The 25,023-nt window shown below is 44.5% G+C and overlaps 1 protein-coding gene across 6 annotated transcripts in view; it reads right to left on the bottom strand.

Annotated features, from left to right (window-relative positions):
- Positions 1–195: 195 nt before the first annotated feature.
- Positions 196–25,023, bottom strand: part of STON2 (stonin 2) — a 103,273-nt gene continuing 78,445 nt past the window's right edge. For all 6 annotated transcript variants that reach the window (XM_053287673.1, XM_053287672.1, XM_053287675.1 and 3 more), the window contains 3 exons: positions 11,875–13,740; positions 9,254–9,456; positions 196–7,608 (listed from right to left, as the gene is read on the bottom strand). In XM_053287673.1, the coding sequence (XP_053143648.1) occupies positions 7,525–7,608; positions 9,254–9,456; positions 11,875–13,740 (2,153 nt within the window). In that variant the 3' untranslated portion in view covers positions 196–7,524. The remainder of the gene's footprint in view (positions 7,609–9,253; positions 9,457–11,874; positions 13,741–25,023) is intronic.

Below are 25,023 nucleotides of genomic sequence, written 5' to 3'. Positions count from 1 at the left end.
ATGTGTCTGAAATTAACATTTGAAATGAATAGATATTAATTCACAATTTACAGGCCTGAGCTTTGGTTTAATATAAGTCCTCAAGCTTATGCTTACTCCTATCATTTCCCCTCTCCCTCCCTTTGCTCTGTATGCAAGATGTCAGTGCAGAGAAATGAAAGCAATTAGACAATGAAAAAATTACTTCAGTGAAAGTGGAATTTCATTTGCATTTATTCAACAGTTCTTCCCACAATTAATCCCAAAATGACATTTCACTGAGAAGTCGCAAGGGGGGGAAAAGTCACACAAAATTTCTAAGGAATCAGCCAGTGTGTAGACTCTCTCATAGCACAACATCAAAAAGGTAGAAACCTGTTACAAAATATGTAAAAAACATACAATCACAATAGTGCAAGATATTATGAACTATCTGACTTGATGGAGGCAGCGGAAAGCAGGCTGAAAACTCAAGTACTTTTAACCTGCAAGGCTTTTAGGAGACCTGAAGTTGCTTTAAGTGAAATAGCAAAAAGAGAGGTGTTATTTCCACAATAAATTAATGGTGAGATTCCATCGGTTCCTGTACAGCAGGCAATACCATGGAATGGTTTTGTCGATAAAGACTGACCAGAACCAAATGGTTTTTACAATCTGCTATGTCTTTGGAATGGGACTGGCTACTGACAAGTCAAGTGAAGGTGAATCTACAGAATAATCAGTCAGCAGTGGTGATTCAGTCAGCAGTGGTGATGTGTATGAGGGATATACGCATCAATGATGTGGCTCCATCTTTCTAGTGCATTCAAGTAGGCAGGATGTTTCTGGGTCTACTATTGTTCCTGGCTGTTTCATTTTGCTGACCAGACCTGCTGACTGTCACATATGCCTTTGTAACCTCAAGGACAAACTACTGCATTCTACATAAAGATACTTCCCGAAGGAGACTGGTTGCTTGGAGCACGTTAATCTGAAACTTCAGGCTATGAATGGACTTGTCTTCTGGGCACAATTCACCAAGTGCTTTTTTTTTTACACTTTACATGTAATTTTTTACGTTTACAGCCTGAACAGTTTGGGCTCTGCATACCTAAGAGACTACTTTCTCCCCTGTCCAGCCCACCTCCCAAATTGCATTCTCTAAGATCAGTTGAAAAGTGACTTGCTTAATATATTATGTGCACCTCGATGCAATCAGGGAATATAGAGGAGCATTTTCAGGAACTGCTAAAAAAATAGCAAAGTCCTTGCATAAGCAACTTCTGGAAGTGCTGTTAAGACACTTTTCTTTCATTTTGAGTCAGCTTTAATTGTGAGGTCATGGGCTGGTTCACATATGCAGATACATTTTTTTAAAAAAATAATTTTATACTTGATGACTGGCATCTTTAAAGGTAAATGGACTTTACTGCAAAGTCCACCTCCGCCCCAGTCCTATATACACACAAGAACTCTAGAGAAGGAACTGTATCCCTAAACAGGTGTTGAAGATATGGTGATCTCTCTGATCCACCTGAATATATGGTGACCTCCTTAAAAGCAGTAATTGTACCTATCAATTTTTTGATTTGGGGGGTGGGGGGTGGGGAGACTGGATTTAGTCCCTTCCCTGCTTCCATCTTCTCACCACCTATCTGTTCAACACTCAATTACTGTTTTTTAAAGAGCTCTATGTGCATACATTTGGATTTTGAATATTGTGTTTAGGATGGTGCAAGGTGGTATGAAAGTTCGGTTTGTGGTATTATATCTGTTATGGCCCATTTACACACGAAAGTCACCATCTGATGATGTAGTCATCAAGTGATGAACATGAATGCGTGGACCAGCTTTATGTCAGTACTAGATGGCAGTGTTTTCTCCTTAGGACTTGTTGAGTTTTCATCATAATGCTTTGCATGTTCTTAGAATTTATTTCCAAACATGGAAGAAATTTGAGATGGTGAGGGGCATGGTGTTGACAGGACTTGGGATGGTGAGGACAGGAGTTCCAAGTACAAGAAAAGCATGGTGAGGAGAGCTGGTCTTGTGGTAGCAAGCATGTATTGTCCCCTTTGCTAAGCACGGTCTGCCCCGGTTTGCATTTGAATGGAAGATGGCATGTGTGCACTGTGAGATATTCCCCTCAGGGGATGGGGCCACTCTGGGAAGAGCACCTGCATGCTTGCACGCAGAAGGATCCAAGTTCCTTCCCTGGCATTTCCAAGATAGGGCTGAGAGAGACTCCGGCCTGCAATCTTGGAAAAGCTGCTGCCAGTCTGTGTAGACAATACTGAAATAGATGGACCAATAGTCTGACCCAGTATATGGCAGCTTCCTATGTACTGAAACTAGAACGAGACTACTTCAGCACTGGGGATTATATTCTGTAGTGCAAAACTCCATGGCTACCTTGCCATGACACTACAAGTGGGCTCAGGGAGGAGAGGTCACAGGGATCTTTCCTCCAAAACAAAACTGGATTAATTTCTTTATAATTCAATGCTTTAAATGCATCTCCATCATACTGCTATCTTGGCACTTAAATAATAATACGATTTAGAAATTAAACATATCTTAAACCCAATATTAGAGACTTAGGTATTAATATTAGGTATTAACTTCCATATCTGCACACAAAGTTCATGATCCAGCCAAAGTGTAGCATTAAGCTCCATTAATTTCAATGGGAGAGATTTCAACACATGCTTAATGCTATAATTGTATGTTTACTTCTGAGTACACATTGGGCTAGATTGGGCTGTAGCTTCCCACTGAAAAAACCAGGATTCAAACGTGCTTAAAATTGACTGGATCTGCAGATATTGCTTGTTTGCAGATATTGCTTGTTTCTTATGAAGCATAATTAATTGTCTGAATTTCATTTTAGATGTAATCCTGTACAGTTAGACTGCTCAACTCTTGCGGACTTCAGTAAGATTTAAGCAACCTAACTCTGTGCAGGATTTCAGTCTACAACGATATTGAAATCTAACTCCCCTTAATCAATCACATTTCTGAAAACCAAGACAGGCTTTCTCTTCCAAACAACAGTTGCTTCCTCCCACTCATGTTAAACACTGTATTTGCACAGCACACTATCTCCCCACTTTACACTCAGAGTGGCTCTAAAACACACACACATTTCCCCCAAAAAACACTTGGAGTGGCTTTTTAAGCTTTTGAGTTAGGTGAAGTATTCAAAAATAGCTTGCAAAGCAGTGAAGGGATGGGATTAGTGTGCCAAAATGGATAAGGGAAACCTAGGTATGCATATGCAAATGCTTGCCCATCTTCCCACTCTGTGCAAAGGGATTAGCTGGATTTAGGAACATAGGAAGCTGCCATATACAGGACCAGGTCTCAGGATCAGTGAGACCCGGTTTGGGGCAGTGAGTGGGGAGGGAGCCCTGGGTGGCTGGATCGGCCGCCCACACAATTGCCGGCTCTGTGACAGCCTGCGGGGGCTGGGGGACGATTGGCCCCCACAAGCTCCAGCATGCCCTGCGCAAGCGCGCAGTGCATGCTGGCGAGACCCCCAGAGCCGGGAGGCGGTTTTTTGCCTCCCCTCCGGGGGTCTCATTGTGAGTAGGTGCAGCGCAAAGCCGCGGCTACTCACGATCTAGAAAACCAGGTTTGCGGCATGCTTGCTCTGCAAACTTGGTTTTAGGGCAGGGGTTCTTGAGCGGGTTACCCACTCTAGAACCACCGGGCTTGCAGCCGAGCCCGGTAGTTCTTACAATCTGAAAAAATCGGCCTAGGCTTTCCTAGCCCGATTTTTGCAGATCGTGAGAATAGCCCCACTGAGTCAGACCTTTGGTCTATCTAGCTCAGTATTGTCTTCTCAGACTAGCAGCGGCTTCTCCAAGGAACTGGGTTCCCTCCCCTTACTGACTGCTATTAACTTTTTTTAAAAAACCCAAACCCTAAAGATTCTGATCACAGATTGCACCCTAAGTCCTACTGATTTCAAAAGAAGCCTTTTTCAAAGTGAGTGTTTTTAAGATTAAGTTGGCTATGTGGCTCAATTCACTTAAACATTAAGGACAAATTCATATTAAGAAGTGGGTTACTGTGCTTGTTTTATCCAAACACTTCTGCAGAGGCAATTAAAACCTCAGGTCTGCAACAGAATACTAATCCAGACCAGTACCAATAGAAGTCCTTGGGCTGCCTATAAATGTGCAAAGCCTGTTCTTGGTGTGCCATTCATTGAAAAGCAATATATCTCACATATTGGCATAAGAGACTTCAGTGGATTGTGGGCAGGTCCTTAGGCTGTCACAAATGTAAACTGGTGACATGCACAATAAGTAGCTAAAAAGGCTATTATTTTCAGTTTAGAGGTTGTTGGAACAAACAGATTCCAACAGGGGTTTGTGGCAGAATGCAACATCACAATCTATGCTCATGGGAAACAAGCCAGATGACACTTGCTTCATGAGTAGTAAGTGCTGATGAGAGGCTTAATTTCATGAGCAGGGCAATTTTGTGTAGGGCCCATTGATGGAAGTCCACTGGAGAGTCTCCAGTTTGGAGAAAAAACTTAGTTTTAGCACTCACACATACCACCACTCAAGTTTCACATGTGCAACTTGCAGTGCAGGTACCTGCTTGATCTCCAGTTGCATGAGGGCCTCCTTTGGCATCCTAATTAAAGCTTTTGGTTTGCAATTGTGTGGTGGAAACCACAGATTTGTGTGGCTTACACTTTGGGGTGATTCTCACGATCAATAAAAGTCGGGCTAGCAGAGGCTAGCCCAATTTTTGTTGACCGTAAGAACCACCAGGCTCACAGCCGAGCCCGGTAGTTCTTGAGCGGGTAACCCGCTCGAGAACCCCTGGTAAAAAGCAGGTTCGCGGAGCGAGCACTCCAGGAAACCTGCTTTTTATGATCGTGAGTAGCCGTGCCGCGCCTTCGTGCCGCGCCTACTCATGAGTAGATCCCCCAGCCGGGAGGCGAAAAGCCGCCTCCCGGCTCTGGGGGTCTCCCCAGTATGCCCTGTGTGCTCGCGCAGGGCATACTGGGGCCGCGTGGCCCCCGCTTCTCCCACTGGCTCCGTCACAGAGCTGTCCATCGTGTGGGTGGCCGATCCGGCTGCCCAGGGCTCCCTGCCTGCTTGTGAGCGGGGACAGCGGGCTTAGCCCGCTCTTCCCGCTCTCCCGAGGAAACCGGGTCTCACTGATCGCGAGACCCAGTCCATTGGCTTGCTATATAGACAGAGCAACTTCGTTGTTATTGTATTTCAAGTTGATGCTTATGCTGCAATCTGCATGTGTGAATCAGAACTTAGAGAAGCAAAATACTGTCTTTGGACACTGTAGTGGGATTGCATCCCAGGCTGTGACTTTTCTTGTGGGCAGAGTAGAAAGGAGGTGCCCTGCACACACTGGGAACGTGCACATTGGATGACCTGGTGTACCCTGGAAATGTGCATAAACTCACCGAGCAGTAGAAACTACCCAGACCGAGAAAGCCTATTCAAACAGCCAATCATTGTTCTGCATATTCTTGAGGGGCAACTTGATCTGCTTGCTCCTCAAAAAACAGTTAGAAGCTGTTAAGTTACAGGTGCTTACATAAATAGGAAAGGGAGTTCGGAAAGTGCAAGATCAAATTGTTTCCAAAAATGTTTCTGCATAGTAAAGCAGTCTATGTGCCTGATTCACAAAGGGGTGTGTGTGTGTGTATAAAATTCTGAAAAACCAAAGAGGGAAAGCAAAGTCAGCTGACAAGACAAGAGAACTAGATTGTTAAAAAGAGTCCTCTATACTTTAAAAATGAGTTATTTAGAAAAGGTGTCTCTTTACAGTGAGAAATTGTTTTAATAAATTACGGTTGTTAGTTTCTCAGTATTGGCTGGTATGAGAGCAAGTGTTCTGTAAATAATTATGTCTTTGACACAGAGCTTTGTTGAGATATAGGAAGAGTATAGCAGCCAGGGCTGTGTGTTCTTGTGTATAAGTGCGTGCACACCCACATACACCCACACCAAAATCCATTCAAATGTAACCCAAATGCTGCACTATGGAAATCCATATTGTGAAGACTATGAAAACTAAGCAGATTTGCTTCTCATATCCACAGGCAAGGTCACAGAGGTATACAGACTGCTGAAGCTCCACCATCTGAACATTTTGCTCAGACATGGCCAGACTTTATATACAGCCAACGGGCAGGTACTCAGCTCCAGTGGAGGAGGAGCAGAGCCCCGATAAGGCCGAAGGGGAGACGTGCGAGGATAAAATCAGCAGCATGCCTCCCGAAGGGAGGGGGCAGGAGCAGGGGGAGAGGCACTGGCAACAGTTGTAAGGGGTAATTAATAAGAGGTAATAAAGAGGGCTGTTGGCCCCGTAATTGGGGGCAGGCGATGCATAGCCTGTGAGGTGGCATATAAGGAGCCGGCCGGGGATGAGAGGCTGGCTGGTGGAGAGTGTCAGGGGCCCCCAGAGAGGGGCAGACACAAGGAGCAAGCAGCCTGGGACGCACAGGGTGATGCTCAACCCCCTCCCTGTCCCTGCTCTGAGGCTGGACCCGATAAGCCTAGCCAGGTTGGGTAAAGGAGACAGGGACATGTAGCCGGACATAATCGAAGCTCTCTCATACCAGCAGTAACACCGGCACTGCAAACCACTGCAGCGGCACTCTGGCTGGCATCCCATGCAGCGGCGGTGTGTCTCTGACTGGAGCTCACATCTCCTGGCCTCCGCACATGATGCGCCAGCCAGAGTGCCGCAGCAGTGGTTTGCAGTGCCGGTCTTACTGCTGGTAAGAGAGAGCTTCACTTAATTTAACATCAAAGCAGGTACCTGTAAGAATTTACATTAATGTAATGTTAAAGGCACCTCTCACTGCCCCACCCACCGCACTGCCCTCACTATCTTTTTTTAAAAAAAAAATGTTTTCAGTCAGAATACATGCAATGGGCTGAAGAGAATGGGCTTGTTCTGCTGAAACACCTAAGCATCCTTGGTGTTTCGGTTGGAACATTCGGGCCGTTTGGCATTCTGTTCCGAGTGTTCGGAGCTCAGAATGGAACGCAAAACCCATTCCCTGCACACCTCTAGTTACAATTTTTCAATGTGAGCCGTAAATTGGCAAGAAACAAAACATTTCTCTAATATATCTCCTACAGCTTCGTCTCCCTCAATGCTGTTGCCTACCATCTGGAAGAGCTCTTCTGAGGACTGAATTAATTACCAGTTTTCAAGGAAACATCAAGCACATGATAGGAAAAGATTGTTAGCAAGGTTAGGGCTGAGGCTTTTGTCTGAGCGATGACTGTCAAAATACCATTATTTTGCTGTAGGACGTTTAGCAGTAGAGACGAAGGCAGGCTTGGATGAACTGTAAGCCTATACATTTAGTGTGCTGCTACCGAAGCTACCAGGCTGTTGTAAACACATCAAAAGAGCTTCCTTTCTAAAAACAGGTCACAAAGGACAAGGAAACCCCAAGATACTCCAAATACTTCCTGGCTCTTCTAACAGCAGGAATGAGGCGCTGTGTTTTCTCTTCTTCAAGGCCTGTTGATTTTACTGTCCCAGCAACATATGGACTTTCTTTCACTGTACAGCACATTCCTTGGTGTTATCAATGTCTCCTCCCATCAGATCTGGATTTAAGCTTTTTTTCTGTTCTATTTCCACCTGATATGAAAAGAAACATAAAAGAGCTGTATAAAAGAACAAAAGCCCACCTAATTTCTGCTTTCTGGTCCCCTCAGTCAACAGTCACTTGTCCCAAAAGTAAGGCTAGCCAACTTCTGTAATGTCAAGCGTCAAGTTATTTTTAAAAGTTGTCATATTTGGGATGGGATTTTTTTTTTTTTTACATGAAATGTAAATCACATAGATTGGCGGCTCTGTTTCAACTTTCCTCATCTAGAACCTTCATTTTAAAGGGAGCATCTTCATGGTTAGGGACTGACCCATCATAGCACAGGGCCTTACTCATTATCCACATTGGATGCTTTTGTTTGCCAAAACAGGGCTAACCCAGCTATAGCAGCCTTCCTATCCCAAAGGTCATACAGCTAGTAGCGGGTGGGGAGGTAAGCACGGAATCAGGACCATGGTCCACTTGGTGGAAAAGGACTCCAAACCTGCTGGATCTACTGTGGCAGCACCGTGGGGGTGGGATGGGGGGGGAGACCAAGAAGGGGCAAAGCGTATTTATGGGTGGACAAGTTGTGTTCGACATATTAGATTTTTCCACGGTATAGGGAACCTTTCAGCATGTTGCCTAAGTGGGATGCCTGCCTAATTGTGATCAATAGAGCCAATTTCCAAGAAAATAAAAGATAAAACTCAAGTTTTTACCTCACCAATTAGTAAATTAAAAACCAGTTTAGTAAATTCCAATTAGAACAATAAAGGAAAGAACTAGCCTGAAAACAGCAAGTAGAGCAAGAGTTCGAACCAAGAGCTGTCTAACGGAGTGAGACAGGAATGGAACTGGGGATTGAGTGACAGCTACCTAAACTACCAATTAGCCTGCCTGAAATTTGATTGGTCCTGTCTTGCAGCATGCAGAGGCTGATAAACCCGTCATGTTGAGGATGACCTCTCTATATTTTGAAAAAGAACCCTTCACGGTAAGTCTACCAATGTTTCTTTCTGAAACAGAAAGGAGTGGGGGGCAGATGGAGGGTGAACTAACTTTTCTGAGGGGGCACTCCCCCCATCCCCAGAGCCGCCCTTGAGGACATCAAGGTCAGAACACAAGGGGCTTAGGGAGACAGGGAATCAATAAAGAATCCTGCCTTTTCTATACAACCCCTTGCATTGCTCGGATAGCAAAAAAAGGGCTGGATAATTTGTAGTTCTTCTCTCCCTCCTATAAACATAAGAAGTGACCTTGTATTGATCACTGGTCCATCTGGCTCAATAGTGCCAACTCTGACTTGCAGTAGCTCTCAGAGTCCAATGCAGAGGTCTTCCCCAGCCCTGTTACTGGGAATGCTTTAACTGGAGATGCCAGGGATTGAATCTGGGGCTTCTTCATGCAAGACACATGCTCTGTAACTGAGCTATGGACTCTACTCTCTACCGCCCAGAATCGTTTTGATAGGGAGGCATATAAATACATACATACATACATTCATACACTAAATTTGCTGTACAAAGTCAGGATTGGAGACTTGCATCAGACAACATGGAAGATTTGGCCATTTACTGATGTTAGGTATCTTGCTAAAATGAATGCTGTCTAGACTTTTATTTGCAAAAGAACTCAGCCATTACAGCCCCCACCAAGAAGAAAGAGCATCCAGTTGTCAGCTGCTCGTCATACCTTGTAAGTATAATGTGCTGAATAGTTGACCCACTTCTTGACATCAGTCTTGCCTTCCACAGAAATGGATCGAATGGCAGCCTTAGATGCTGAAGTGGTTGGCATGTCAAACTCCACGTCCACATAGCGGACAAAACTGGAAGGCACTTCCCGGTCAGAGCCAAGCTCCAGGTGGCAGAAGAAGCAGTGAGGATGACTAGAAGCTATGGAAACAACAAGCAAATTACTATGCAGATTAAAACCCTGCTTTCAGATTTAACTGGGAAAACATTTAGAAGCAAGTTCTTAAAACATAATGGTTAAGATTCAGAGTGTGGTTGTTTCATGTAGGGATATGCACTATCGGCGGTTTGAACACATTTCAGTTGCGGGGCCTGGGAGCTTTAAGGAAGAGGAGAGAAAAGTGGAGACCTTCCCTGCTCTCCACTGTCCCATGGAGCTTCCTGCTGCGGTGGCGCACATCCCAAGTGCACAGTGCCAGCACACACATGGCATCCACACATATGCGGGCACCATTTGCATGGTCAGCAACACCACACAAATGACATTCATGCCTGAGTGTGCTGAGGCTGTGTGGGGCTTCTTGGCATGCACACCACCCCAGCAGGAAGCTGCATGGGTGGCAGAGAGCAGGTAAGGACCTGCTCTCCTCTCTTAAAAGCTCCCGGGCCCCACAACCAAAATGCACTCAAATCACAGATCATGCACATCCTTAGTTTCAAGTTACTACTGAAAAAAAATGTGAGAAGTGGAGACTGAGGCAGTTCATTTTTTAAAAAATATTGAACCCTCTCAACTAAAATGCAGAAAACAAAATGAAGTTTCCGAATAATGCTGTAACATTTAGAGAGTAGCCTTCAGACCATTAAGGCCCTTTGGCAAAATATTTTCGTTTTGTGCTGTTTTATTCTGTCTGTTTTAATCACCCTCCACCAACTGCTCCCCCCACTCCACTGGGAAAAATATGTGAGTTCCTGTATCTTTTTCCCAATGAGGGTAAAAGCAGGCAGGGGCAAGACTTTCACTGGCAAAATGGCCTGAGGGGAAAGAGTTAACAAGAAGAAGCTTCTCTTCCCCCAGTACCAGATCTTCACTTCAAATTATAGCTACAGCAGCTGCATTGCGTGTACAAACACACACACACGTGCGTGCGACACCCCCCACATCACAGAACTACACATAATGTGTAGTTCTACCTGACATTGCCACAAGCCCTCTACAGCAGGGATCCTCAACGTTGGGCCCCCAGATGTTCTTGGACTTCAGCTCCCATAATCCCCAGCCCCAGTGGCCTTTGGTTGGGGATTATGGGAGTTGAAGTCCAAGAACATCTGGGTGCCCAACGTTGAGGATCCCTGCTCTACAGTGTTGACAGGGGAAGGATAAAAGCAGCTTGAAAGCGTGTGCAGATATGGACAGACTTAAGGCTGTCTTAAGGGCCAGAATTTACCTTAAGGCTATATCCCTAAGCATAAGAATTTGGTCCTGAACTCAGTGAATCCCGCACCCCGCAAAATAAACAGTGTTTGGATTAAGCTATAAATGTTCTGTTGGAGCCATTGGTCTTTAAACACACACACACACACACACACACCCCTGAGATTTGTCTGAATTGCAGTTTTTGCAAGGGGACATGTTTTAAAAACTGGCCCACGTTTCAGACTCAGATGTTCAGCGCAATGTACTTTAGAGAAAAAGGAACATTCAGTATTGTCAGAAATTGATTACGTGCCAATTGTCAACAGTTTTCAGATCCAAAGCTGTGATTTAAGTCCTATTCTCCTTCAATATGTGTTGGCTTTTTCACAGCCAAGGCAGAAACACATGCTATGAATGGACTTTTTCTTAACACTCTTTGTTTTCCTTGCTTGGTGGCTAAAATTCGCATTTGCATTTAAGTACTGAATCATGTCCAGTTGAGACTGAGACTCCTCACAGCCTGTAAACAAGGCTTATTTTATCAGCCAGCATCAACATGTTGCTTACGAATTAGGGAAATGCAACAGAACTTACCAAGCTGTTCTTGGAATGATCACAGTAAACACTTTGCAGAGTAATGTTTCACTATTTTGAGCTTAACAGCTCCAAACTGGCCCAACATAGGATTTTTTAAAGGACCAGTTTTATGACAGAGGAAAACAGCTGCCCCTTCATACAACAGCTGCACTGTTCAAACACTTGTTATGTAATTAGCAAGGAGCAACTGGTGCTTTGATAAACCACAAGATCAGTATAGCGAGACCAGATTTGGCCCAATTTTACAACACTGTGGAAGCATAATTTAGATAGGCAGTGTACTCAATCCTTCTCTAAATTTTATAGCAAAGCAGCCCAAATAATATATTCAAAACAAGCTATGCAAGTGTAGGCGGTGGTAAACTTGCATCTGGGCACTTCAGAATGCAGGTACACATGATGCTTCTCCATTAGATATATAAAAAATCTCCAAACAGAACTTGGTCTCTCTCTCTCTAGGAGAAGTGTTCTAACTCAGCCTGTCCTCTGACATGCTCACTTTTAAATATATTGGTGATTTCTCCCCCCAGGCATGTGAGCTTGCACCTGCTGTGGTTTAGCCCAAACACAAAATTTGCCACCTCAGGTCAAGCAGTAATACCCACCAGAGTTTTTGTCAGGCAGTCGGTTTATCCTCCATACAATGGAATTAAAGGCATGCTCATATTTGGCAGTTCCTAGTGTTACTCTCATGACTGGCTCGGAACCAGAAACACTGGCAGATCCAAAACTGGCACTTTTGTTCACTTTTGCCTTCAAAGACTTTTCTCCGAGAACACTATCTCTGCGAAAGTTTTTCACCCACTCCTGTGGCACTGGGTAACGGACCATCACATTTTCACAGGGAACCTGAGTTAGAGGGTCGCGGTTGGAAGAGAAACCTGGTGACATCATCAGCCAGCTCTGGAGCTCCACCTCAGCCCCATTGATGCTGGCTGCAACCCTCAAGGTAAAAGGCAATGTCTTCTCAGAAAACACACTTCTGAAGCGCATCAGTTCAAACCGGCAGGCATCCAAGGGGTTAAACAGAACACCACGGGCATTGGCAAACATTTCCTCATCCACACACGAGTGGAAGTGGCAGTCGTACAACTTAATCCACTTGGTGGTGGTGGTGGGCATGATGTCCTGCCGTGAGACAATCTCATTCCCTTTTACAAGGACGTCATTGAGGCCCAGCCTGCATTCAGCCAGGCCAGAAAGAAATGTAAGAACATGCACTCGTGTCAGGACATTGTGTTGTAAAATCCTGTTGTCTCCTTTGGCCAAGGTGCCATAGAACTCATCCTTTACATCCACAGTGATCTCCTCCTCTTGGTAGTTTAATCCCACTGTGCTCAGGTCTGTTGATGAGGTGGGCAAATCCATTAGCATATCCTGGACTGCTCTGATGAAGCTGAGGAAGTCTTCATAATTGGTGGTGCCTAGCTTAATCACCTGTTCCCTCTCTGCTGTGTGAGTGACAGCTGGCTTTGGCTGGTACTTCTTTTTCTCCTTGTAGGTGGTGCAGTCTATCCTCACGCTGTGTATCCTTCCGTTCTCATCATAGTTCTGCAGCTTGGGTTCTGAAATCTCATGATTGATGTCAAGCTTGAATTCCCTGAAAGGCTTCTCCAGCCCCTTCTCATAAAAGAGCTGCAAATACCCACTCTCAGTCAGTTTGACATAAATTGGCCCCCAGTGTCTAGAGGACATGATGTTCTTCTTTTCGGGTATCCTCAGCATCATTGGCCAGCCATCTTTCCGTTGAGGTGGCCCCAAGCTAGATAAGGTGCTGTCTAGAGCAAATGGCATTGTGGGGTCATCGTCAGGCAGACTGGTACTGCTCAGCTGATCAGGATCCCCAATCTGGAGTTGCTTGAGTTGCTCCACAGCATCTTTGTGCCTTAGCTGTTTACTCGACTCATTGAAGCTGATGGTGTCAGGCTCTTGATGAAGGATAATGAGGGAGTTCCTAGTAGAAACACCAGAGACACTGGTGTGAGAGTGCTTATCCCGTTCCTCAAAGAAAGAGCTGAATGGGTTGATAGGGGAGGGCTGAACATCTCTCAGAGATTCATCAAGGAAAGGGTTAGTAGCACTCCAGGGGGGTGTCCCACCAACAGAAGGCAACCTGGTTATGGAGGAAAGGTCTAGTTTCTGAACTTTAGAGAGGTCACCCAGTGTGCTTTTGGGGCGTTCCCTTTTTTTAAAGGATGAAGAGAGGGTGGCAGAATTCACATCTGGGATCTGTGCAACAGGGATCACTTCTGCTGATGCTGGTGGAGTTGCTACTGATAGGGTGCCTGGTTTCACAGGGGATAAAGTCTGTGGAGGACTGCAGCTGACTTCATTGTCGTCAAAAGTCACCCAGCTAGGGAAACGAGCTGTTGTTGGTGTTTCATTGTGGCCATTAATGGATGTGCTGTTAAGCTGCCAGCTAGTGGCCTCCATTCCTAGCTCTTCATCTTCCTGAAGAGATGACGAATTGTCTAATGGGAGGAAGAGAGAGAATCATTACTAAAAGGAAGTTCTAGTTATTCCAGTACATTACTATGTATGTTTTGTTTGTTGTTATATACCGCCTTTCATTAAAAACAATCTCAAGGCGGTATGTAATGGCTACAAGGTAATAAGTATGAAAGTAATATAGAATGTTTTAGAATTTCAGGGAGATTCTGTAGGGTAAAAGCCACGACAGCTGTCCCCCAAACCCTTCTTTTATTTCCTTTAGATGGTAAAAAAAACCATTTGTAGAATCAAAAGCAGAAATAACAGCCTCCTTTCCAAGAGCTAATAATGAGCTGGATATCAAGATTCTGCTTGCTGCTCAGGTTCTGCTGTTAATTGCTATCCTCCAATCAGCCATATTCAGGTGCTTTTTCTGGTTCCATGTGATTATTCTGTTCAGACTTTTTAAATTAAAAAAATAAAACTTTCATTTGCTCATTTACATTAGCATCCCTCTCTATAGCATACATCTGCCTCACCAATGCACCATCATTCACAGCTTGTCAGGTTCTGTGGCCAAGAAAAGGATAACAGAGGAAGCCAAGTATTCAGCATTAATTCACAAAGCAGATTTGTGACAGTTTATCAACTCTTTAGCTGTCTTTAATAGAAATGCACTGTATCATAGGATTGTCCCCCTGATTTTGAAATACATACATGTTAGGGACATCCATAAAAGACAACGAAGAGTTAAAGATGTTGGAGCAGGTGTTTTACATTAAGATAATTAATGGAAAATCATGTTTGGGGTGGAGGAGGGGAAAAAACAACCCAAATGTTGTTTTCCCTCCTTGTGGGTACTAGCTCAGACCTAGATTTAAACCACTCACAGACAGAGCAAACAAATACTGTGACATTAGTGAGATAATATTTATGTGGCTAGATATTTATTCAAAAGCAAAAAGTTCATTGTTATGACGGCTGAATGGATAGATGGATGAGAAAGGAGAGAAGTTCTCTATATTGCAGGGACCCCTAAATGCACTCTGCACACAGACACGCAGTGTATCTCCCCATGGTGTCGTTCTCACTGGAAGTCAAAATTCCCTCAGGAGTGTGTGTGGGACAGATTTTGCCCCCACTGCAATGATGCCCTCAAATGCAGCAATTTAATCCCCCCACCACCACCACAAGAATGAATGACAGTCTTTCATTTATATGTGAGAAAGCAAAGAGACACTGATGGGGCAAGAGCTTAACTGTCCTTATGCTTGATGACCTCAGTTTCCTTGGAGAATCAAGTTTCACTCTTCCCTAACAATTTGCTCAACTACAACTTGCTTAGTTCTAAAAAGAACCAATGTGAATCAAGTCCAGAACTATCTGCAAAGTTCTGCTCCGTCATCGACATAGCCACAAGGCTGTTTCATTTCTTGATCACACTAGAATGTAATCAATGGGGTGTGACAAATAGATGAGCCAGTGATAAGCCAATGATGCCACCATGCATCAGTGAAATAGAAGCCATATTGTGCCTTTAAGAACTGGCCTGCCTCCTGACATGCTGCAGTACACAGGACAGGTAAGGGTCCTGTTCTGTGTACAGGTAAGGGTGATGTGCTGTGTAGGATCCATTGGACCTTTTGTCTAAAGTAGATGAGGAGGGGCCAAGACAACTAAGCTTGCCTCCTACTAAGTATAGGACCCCACTGTGGCTGTAAACAGATATAATCAGGGTTTGCAAACAGGAAGGATGAGTAAAAAACCCACCCCCACACATGTGGAGGCTCCAGCTGTTTCTCCATGGTGCTCTGAACAGCACCATCCCTGCAGAAAATTAATAACTTTTTATGACTCTTGGTAATTATGGCTCATTTCCATTCAATATTGCCTCTGTGAAGGTTTCTGGGTTAACACGAACACATCTCCAGCCAATTTCATTTGCTTTCCATGGGTGGCACCTAATAAATTAATTGCTAACTCATAAATGTGAGACTCGGCCTAAAACTGCTGAGAATTCTATACCATGAACAATAGGCATGCTAACAATATTTTGGCTAGCTTGGGTATGTTCTAGAGATGTTCATTTAAGCCCATTCCTGTGAGTAAGAAGTCCTGGATCCGATTCATATGTTACCAAAACAATGTAGCTGTTGCTCAGGAAAAGTGGGGGGAAGACAGCTTTCACATGGTTGGTGATAGACAGTTGCAGCTCTAACATTTGTGGGCAGTACCCACATGAGAAGCCTGGATCATGTGGCTGGTTCCCACGCCTGTGACAGCACAATGCCTGTTGGAGCCAATAGTGCAATCCAAGCAAGCCACATTGTTGCTGCTTGCATATGTTTCAGCTGTGACTTGGAGTCTGTACTGTACCACTTGGAAGATGTTTTTTCCTCCCAGATGGCAACCATATTGCCAAGTAATGTATGAAGAAGAGCTCTTGCTCTGTCATACAACTTCCTGATCTCAAAGACGATAAAGTAAAGGTAAAGTGTGCAATCATTATTATCATCATCATCATCATTGTCCAGTCAGTGTTGTCTCCTGGCGACCACAGAGGCCTGGCGACCACAGAAGGGTTTACCATTGCCTCCTCCCGCACAGTGGGAGATGATGCCTTTCAACATCTTTCCTATATCGCTGCTGCCTGATATAGGTGTTTCCCATAGTCTGGGAAACATACCAGCGGGGATTCAATAACCATGATCCTTATTAAATCAAAGTAATTTAACAGTATGGCCAGAAGGTGGTGTCATAAAACCAGGTTAAACTAGAAGGCCTCTTTATCATTATAATTATGTATGCATCTTAGCAACATCTATTTTTTTAATCAAGTGGTGGATCCATGGTAGAATCTCCCTGTAAAATGTATATATTATATAAGTGCAACAGATTACAATTGTTGCCCAAATAGCGCATAGTTTATAGCTCTCATTCTAAGATTTTTAGATGTAGTAAATTAATAGTACTAGTAATGTTTAATGCAAGTATACTGAATGTGCTGGCATTGTACAAGACATGCATCCCACTGAAAGTAATACCACTAACTGAAAAATGCATCTGTTTCAGATGGAGATACAGGACACCTGAAACACTTTCCAGAGAAGTAGTGACTTGCATTGCAGCTACAACATAATCAGGTGTGCAGTATCCACGCATGGAAAATCCCCGAAGGGCTCAATAAAACCCGGTTTTGCCACTCCCCCTGTTTATGTACAGGCAGCATGATGGGATGTTAAGGAGAATAAGAGATCTGGGAGTATATCCTGGGAGGAAGTCTCGGGGGCTAGTTGAAAGGCCAGGCAATCTTTCCCCATCTGAACCTCTCTGGCCTGAGCTGGGAGAGTTGCTGAGCCAGCCCTGCCTTTCCCTTCGGCCTTGACCAGCAGAGAAAACCTGCTGCTGGAATTCCTTCTGCCAGCCTGAGCTGCTGTCCTGATTAGCACTTAGCACTTACATTTATATACCGCTCTATAGCCGGAGCTCTCTAAGCGGTTTACAATGATTTTAGCATATTGCCCCCAACATTCTGGGTACTCATTTTACCGACCTCGGAAGGATGGAAGGCTGAGTCAACCTTGAGCCCCTGGTCAGGATCGAACTTGCAACCTTCTGGTTACAGGGCGGCAGTTTTACCACTGCGCCACCAGGGACTGATTGCCCTGACGAGCTGCAGCTGTGAGGGCCAGTCTCCTCAGCCAGGCGCCAGAGTCCATGTGAGAGGTGGGATGCTGGGGAGTTTGGCATAAAAGGGTAGAGGTGCAGCCAAAGGGAGCCAGGCCTCGGTGTGGGACTGAAGTCTGAGGGGAAGTTATGTTCAAGGTCCTCCAGTTTTCGTTTTGGTTTGTGCCTGACTGCTTACAGGGATGTGTCTGGGCTCTCTTGTTAGGGATGGAGCAGGGGGAGTGTTCAATGAGATTGGGAGCAGCTATTTCAGTAGTGGTGGGGAATAGAAGATTGGGCATTGGCGGGCCAGCATGGCATTACAGGGGAAGAGGGGTCCAGTAATTTAATTACTGTTTTCCTTTCCAGCTTCCCTGTCAGCTCTCGGGCCTCGGGAAGTAGTTCCAACTCCCCACTGGAGCTAACCATGCTTCTTTGTAATGCCAGGACAGTTCAAAATAAGATTACAAACTTCTATGATTTGATAGTGGATGGAGGAGCCGACCTGGATTGTATAACTGAGATCTGGTTGGAGGAGGCTAGTGGGCTTGTGTGGGCCCAACTTCTTCCCCCAGGATACTCTGTTGCTGAGAAGGTTAGAGGAAGTAGACTAGGTGATGGTGGAGTGGTTGTGGTCCATAAGAATAGCATCTCCCTTACCAAGATCCCTGTGAGAGTCTGTGTACCTTAAGTTGGGGACTAGGGGATTCTGTTGGTGCACCTCGCTGCTTAACAGACCCCCTGAGCTGATGGTGCTGGTCACTGATTTGGTGCTAGAGTTACCCAGCCTTTTGGTGCTGGGTGATTTCAATGTCTACTTTAATTGAATTATTATTATTACTTTAGGATTGGCTTGTCTGGTGCTGCTGAGGAGTTCATTGCAGCCATGACAACTGTGGGCCTATCCCAATTAGTCCTAAGACTTATGCATGTTGCTGGTCACATGCTGTATTTGGTCTCTGCTCAGATCAGGGGGGTGTTCCATGGGTGAGGTATCCTGTAGTTTCCCCATTGTCATTGACAGACCACTTCCTGTGAGACCTAAGGTTGGTCTCACAGTCACATCTGACCCCTGCAGGGGTGGTGGATCTATTAAAATGGCCCACTCAAGAAGGCTGTTGGATCCAGTAGGATTCCAAAGGGCCTTGGAGTGTTTTTGGAGTTGATTCTGCCAATGCCCTGGTGGATTCCTGGAACAAGGAACTCTCTGGGGCAGTAGACACATTCGCTCCTATGTGTCTTCTCCAACCTACTTCAAAATTAGCTTCATGGTATACAGAAGAGCTATGGGAGTTGAAGTGGCAAGGTAGATGATTGGAGCACAAATGGAAGAGGACTGATCTTGAATTTGATGAGACAGCGGATAGAGCCCATTTGAAGGCCTATGCTGTGGTAATATGTGCAGCAAGGAAGCAATTTTATTTTGTGTGTGTTGAGTCTGCAAGTTCTCGTCCAGCAGAGTTGTTCTGGATTGTTAAGGATTTAACTCAAGCTCCTTCTATTTCAGTTCTGTTTCTGGAAACAATGTCTCACTGTGACACATTCAATGAGTCCTTTACAGATAAAGTCTCTCACATTCAGGCTAATCTGGACTCCAGTGTTTCTGCAGGGCCAGTTAGGGAGGTGTCCAGCAATCCCTCTTGCAATATTAGATTGGATCAATTTCAGTTTGTGACTCTTGAAGATGTGGACAAGCTACTTGGAGCGGTACAGCCTACCACCTGTTCTTTGGATCCTTGCCCAACATGGCTCATTTCATCTTGCAGGGAGGTTGTTGGAGCTGGTTTAGTTGGTATCATTAATACCTCATTGATGGAGAGCGGGATGACACCTTGAGGTTTATTTTATTTTATTAGAAACATCTAATATACCACCCACTCCAAAGACTCTGGGCAGTGCACAAAAACATGCAAGCAAAGCAACATTAAAAATTACACTCTTAATTAAAAACTAAAGTAACAAAAACAGATGAAGTAAACTACAGGGCAAAAGCCTGGCAAAAAAGACAAGTCTTCAATTGAGATTTGAAGATCAGTAAGGAAGGGGCTAGGCAAATCTGAAGGGGAAGAGAGTTCCAGAGAAGTGGGGCAGCAACCGAGAAGGCCCTTTCGCGGGTCCTAGAGCCCTGAACCTCTCAGAAATCAGGGACCGACATAAGGGCCATCTGAGATTATCTAACCAGACGGGATGTAACTGGGTGGAAGAGGCGGGTCTGTAGGTAGTCAGGTGCCAAGCCCCGCAAGGCTTTGAAGGTCAGAACCAGGACCTTAAATTGAACTTGGAAGCGAATGGGAAGCGACTGCAGAAGAGGTGTTACCCTGTCATATTTTCTGGCACCCATGAGGTTATTCCCATGATCAACGGAAAGTGGGCTAAGGGAGCATAGCCCACTTTCTGTTGATCGTGGGAACCACCAGGCTCTTTCAGCAACCTCCATACTGGAATTTTAAACTTCCATAGGTCAAAATGGTGCCCACCCTTTTTGTCTTTCTTAGAATACCACCACTTCCAATATGCATAATAAAATAGATATTATAGCTCCATAGTGGGTTGTGTGTTTTTTAAAGTTGAGATATAGCAGCATTGGCAACTGTATCTTGAACTGCAGGCAGCATGGAAGGGAGAACACCTTTTGCATTTCCCTGTCACATAAGGATTTCAGTAAATGCATGTTCTCCACCTTATCATGGAGCAGAAGCACTTTCATGGATATTGCAACGCGTAGACAGAAAACTACTTTTGGGGGAAACATAATGAAGAGAATTCATAAGAGAACTGGGAGCAAATAAAAAATAGGTTCCCCCTTCTCTTTATCTACATCATGCCAGCAAGAGAATGGATTACTTTAATTAGTTTTTTAACGATCTTACACTACCTATTCACAAAACTGCAGGATGGAATGATCAGTCACAGGAAGTCAAGGTCAGCAATAAAGGCACCAGCAAGGTGAAGACAAGTGTGTGGACAACACTTAGGTCTAGTGCACACTTGTGAGAAGCCCCACCCACCACCAAGTGCCTCAATCATGTACAATGGTACTGACATTTGTGTCAAATAGTGCCTATGTGTGGTGATTTCTTGAGCTACTGAAATTTTGTAAAATCCTGAGGTATTTGCATGGGGGACAACCAGCCAGTGCTAACTGGCATGAAGTAATCTAGGTGTAACAAGTATTTGTCTCCTAGCCCTATTCAGGTGTTCAAAAAACAAAACAAAAAAACACAACACCCCACACCTGTATGTGGTTGAGAAGTGCCGAAAGCGGGTCGGAAGTCCTGCCCCTGGCATGTCACTCACCTCCCTCGTCATCACTGCTTACATAAATGGCAGTGTTTGCCGAGGGAAGCTCTTTAACCGTGATTGCAAGTGCTTCCATGATCTGCAGCCTGGATTGCCCCAAGTTGCTGATCACAGAAGCACTTGCTTCTGGTTATGGATCATGATTAGAGAGCTCCCCTCTGCAGACAACTCCCGGGGGGGGGGATACAAATGTCATAATTATTTATATCAGCATGGAGTGAGGAAAACTGCCATTGATTCCACAACAAAGGAAAACAATGGAAGAGAACATTGGCAACATGACTAAGTACAACTGAAATCAATGAGACAAGTTGAGTCATGACTAACTTAAATCCCATTAATTTCCATGGAACTTAATTGTGAATAATGTAGTCTGGATGTTGCCCATCATTTATGGTGTTACATCATCATATTGTAATTTTTGGCTATGCACGCGTGTCTGTATATGCATGCCTATATGCCATGGGGATGAGGCAGTAGCTCAGTGGAAGAGCACATGTTTTGCATGCAGAAGGTCCCAGGTTCAATCCCTGGCATTTCCAGGTAGGGCTGGGAAAAACTCCTGCCTGAAACCTTGGAGAGCTGCTGCCAGTCATTATAGACAATACTGAACTAGATGGACCAATGGTCAGTATAAGGCAGCTTCTTATATACCTATGTAGTAACCCAAGTTCAGAGCAGGAATGGCCTTTGAGAAATGACGACTGCAGGAGAGTAGTCCCATAAGAGTGAGGCCCCATTACGTGAGAGTTGCTCATACACATTTTTTATTCACCGCCAGAGGATTTATAGTTTTATTCTTTTTGTTCACGTTCAGGTAGTCTGCCTTATCAGTAGAGTATGTTTTAGAATTTGAACTTGCTTTCTAAGACGACACGGGGAGACTATTTCATTGTTGTTATGTGGCCTACTCTTTTTCCAGAGAGCTCAGAGAAACTTTTTATTCTCACAGCACTCACACTATCTGTGAGGCAGATTAGGCTGAGAGATAATGATTTGTCCAAGATCACCCATGGAGTCTCACAGTGGATAGCATCCCAGGTTTCCCACATCCACACCCAGCAGTCTAGTGTTGAAGCCCTGAAGGCTTGATTGGAACCACCAGCTATTTGTCAGACTCCAGGAAATAGTTCTATTTCACATTTTTCAATCTCATTCTTCCTGAGAGAGGGACAGAACAACATACCTTTTCAATGGCATCTTACTCCTGTAAGATTAAATAACATTTCAAAACCAAATGCTTTTGAGTGATGGAAATGTGGCACTTCACATGCAGATTGTGGGGAGGAAATGAGGCCCATTCAGCTATGTGGTGGTACTGTCCTAGTGTTCAAAAATGTCAGATCTTAATAGCAGAAATTACCAGATAACTGGAACAAGGTCAATGCCTGAATGTTTCTTACAATAAGTATTAGAGAGTGCCTATAGGAGCAACTGTTATATTGCTTCAGAATGTGTTCGTCACAAGAAGAATTTAATGAGCCTGACACTGGAAAATTATTTCTATTCCTCCCTACAATATGAGAGAGTGGCTGATCACAGTTCTGAAAACAGTGGAAAGTAATACACGGATTGATGTGTATAAGAAAGCAACAGGTAGCACATTCAAGTTACCAGAGATGTGCATGGACTGTGGTTCGGGCCATGGTCCAAATTCAGACCAGTCCACTGAAATCAGACCAGTTCAGCCGAACTGCAGACTGGTCCAGCAGATTGAGGCAGTGCCGGGTGCGGTGGGGGCGGTGAGCGGCACCTTTAAAAGTGCAGCCACAGGTCTTTACCAGCGTGATCATCACCCCTGCATGATCTTCCCTGCAGTGCTCCCCCAAGCAGGTGGCACAGCTCCATCACTCAACTGGCTCCATGCATGCATGGAGGCCAGTTAAGTGACAGAGCTGCACCACCACTGCCACACATGCGCTGCTGGGAGGAGTGCTGCCTGGGGCAGCGACCACACGGGTAAGGACCTGCGGCTGTACTTTTAAAGGTGCCGCTTGCCACTGCCACCCCCCAGCACCACCAACCGCCAGACTGTTCTGCAGTTCAGCTGATAGACCGGTTCAAAGTGTCAGAAAGAGCAGTGGACTTCAGATGCTGCACTAGGAAGACAGGCAGAGAGAGAGTCAGTCTTGTAGCACCTTAAGGACTAACAGATATATCGTAGCATAGACTTTTGTGGGCTAAAGATAGCCCACTTCATTAGAGTGCTCTCTTGAGATGGAAAATTTCATTTTAGCCAGCAGATACACTCATGCTCTTGAGAGGCAGGCTGCCGGCCTGCTAGGGCTTTGGACTTGGTTCATATCTGTACTTAGCTTAATATCCCTTTCAGACTCCTATCAGAGACAGAAACTTAGGAGGCTCAGTACTGCCATATGAACATGTTATGAGACACCTGCTTAGAGCTGAGAAGGCGATGATGTATGTGTGTCTCTTCAAGGTATGCTGGTGTTTCCATGTCTGAGATTATTAAGAATTCATTATTGTTAATCCTCCTCATTTCTAGAAGCTCACACTTTCCGGTAGTAGAACAATAGGGACAGAGTCTTAATAAAAACCACACAGAAAATATGTCCACTGTGTCATAAAGGATCAAAGAGCAGCATGTTCAGGCAAGCTCCATTATGCATAGCACTTCTTTTTTTACTCTGCTTCTGACAAACAAGGTAGCTTGTTTGCTTTAAACTCTCACCCCTCCCCGCCCCCACAAAAAAAATCACAGACATTCTGCAAACCAGAGACAAGAATCACTTGTAGATTCTTTTACAGCTTTTACAGGTTGGGCCTCCAGGCCATGGTACGGCCAGATAGGTAAAGTTGTAAGGAAACTTGCCTTGTCCTTGCTATATTTATTTTCCATCCATCCATCCACTTTATTACGGCCAACGGCCAAATAAAATAAAACAACTACAGATTTTAATTTGTTGACAAAGTCACAGTAAGCTTGTCAAGCTGGAACAGTTAATGTTGCCCCAAAGAAGGAGTTCCAGACCAATTCTTTTGGAATTTGCTTGCTATAAGGGATGCAGGTACTACAGCAGGCCTAATTTCATGAGTGATGAATGATGCTCAAAGCTAGGATTCATCCACATCTAAGAATAGTTTATGTGAACAGATTTATAACTTGGCTTCCAGGATTTCACATGAAGGGCAAGGTGGAAACAAGCAGTCATTTCTATTTTCAAACCTGAAGCTTTAACAAAATTGTCCTGACCAGCTCTCACTGCTTTTCTCCTGGACTCAAAAATAGTAATACTAGCTTCCTGCTTCTTGTGTCCAGGGAATTTCCCAAGGATCAAATTTTACCTCAGTCAGTAGTGTATCTTCTGTCTGATGAAAATGACAAACAGAATGCTTATACGTATGTACATACCTACCTACACACACACACACACCCCTCTCTAGAAGGAAGCAAAAATGAAAGCAATGTGTAATTTACACAGTGTGTCATTTCTGTGGGTTCTCTGTTGGATACATAGCCAATAGAAGTACAGTTGCCTCATTGGCAGTATTCAACACCATCACAAGGCCCTTTAGATTCATTATGGCAGCTTGTAAATAGCCATTAATAGGAACAGCCGTAGGAATTGGCTACAGGTGAATAGGCAGGGAAGCTTTTGAAAATTAGCTGCGAGTTGGTTCATTTTTGTTGGTTTGATTAGACCAGGGATTCTCAAACCTGGGTCCTCAGGTGTTATTGGACTTCAGCTCCCATAATCCCCAGCCTCAGTGGCCTTTGCTTGAGGATTATGGGAGTTGAAGTCCAATAACACCTGAGGACCCAAGTTTGAGAATCACTGGATTAGACTGTTAGTGTCTGACATGGAGTTATAGGCCCATAAACTACTTTATGGGCCTATTCACAAGGTTGCATTTTTTTAAAAAAAAGATATTTCTCTGGGCAACAGAAAACTTTCATGGAAGGTTTTTTTGCTTCAGAGCTGTCCAATAATAATGTCATATGTGGTGCCCTGTAGCCAGCCTTCCTTGTTAGGTGGGACAACCACATTTCTAGGAGGGCATTTTTTGGAGATGGGGGTGAAGGGAAAGGCAACAAACATTCTTCTCACTCCTCCTCCATGCAGAGGGGACACTGACTTACATAACAGGCTGTGTAAAAAGTCGAGTTAACAGAAAATTCATCATGAACACCAGGAATTAAACAAATAGCATATTGTTTGTTTCATGACAGAGATGCAAAGCTTGGCTTTGATGCTGGAGCTGGTATCTCAACTTCAGATTCTACTAACAAACTAACAAGCTTGTCCATACATGTTCCTAATAATCTCTGGATGGACAGAGAGGAAATAGAGACCTTGAGGTGTGCCTTGGCTTCTCCTTGAGGCTCTCTCCTTCTA

This window comes from Hemicordylus capensis, chromosome 1 (assembly GCF_027244095.1).
Source record: "Hemicordylus capensis ecotype Gifberg chromosome 1, rHemCap1.1.pri, whole genome shotgun sequence".
In the NCBI taxonomy this organism is placed as follows: Eukaryota; Metazoa; Chordata; class Lepidosauria; order Squamata; family Cordylidae; genus Hemicordylus; species Hemicordylus capensis.
The sequence above is the reverse complement of the archived record's forward strand: the minus strand, read 5'-3'. Positions and strand labels throughout refer to the sequence as shown.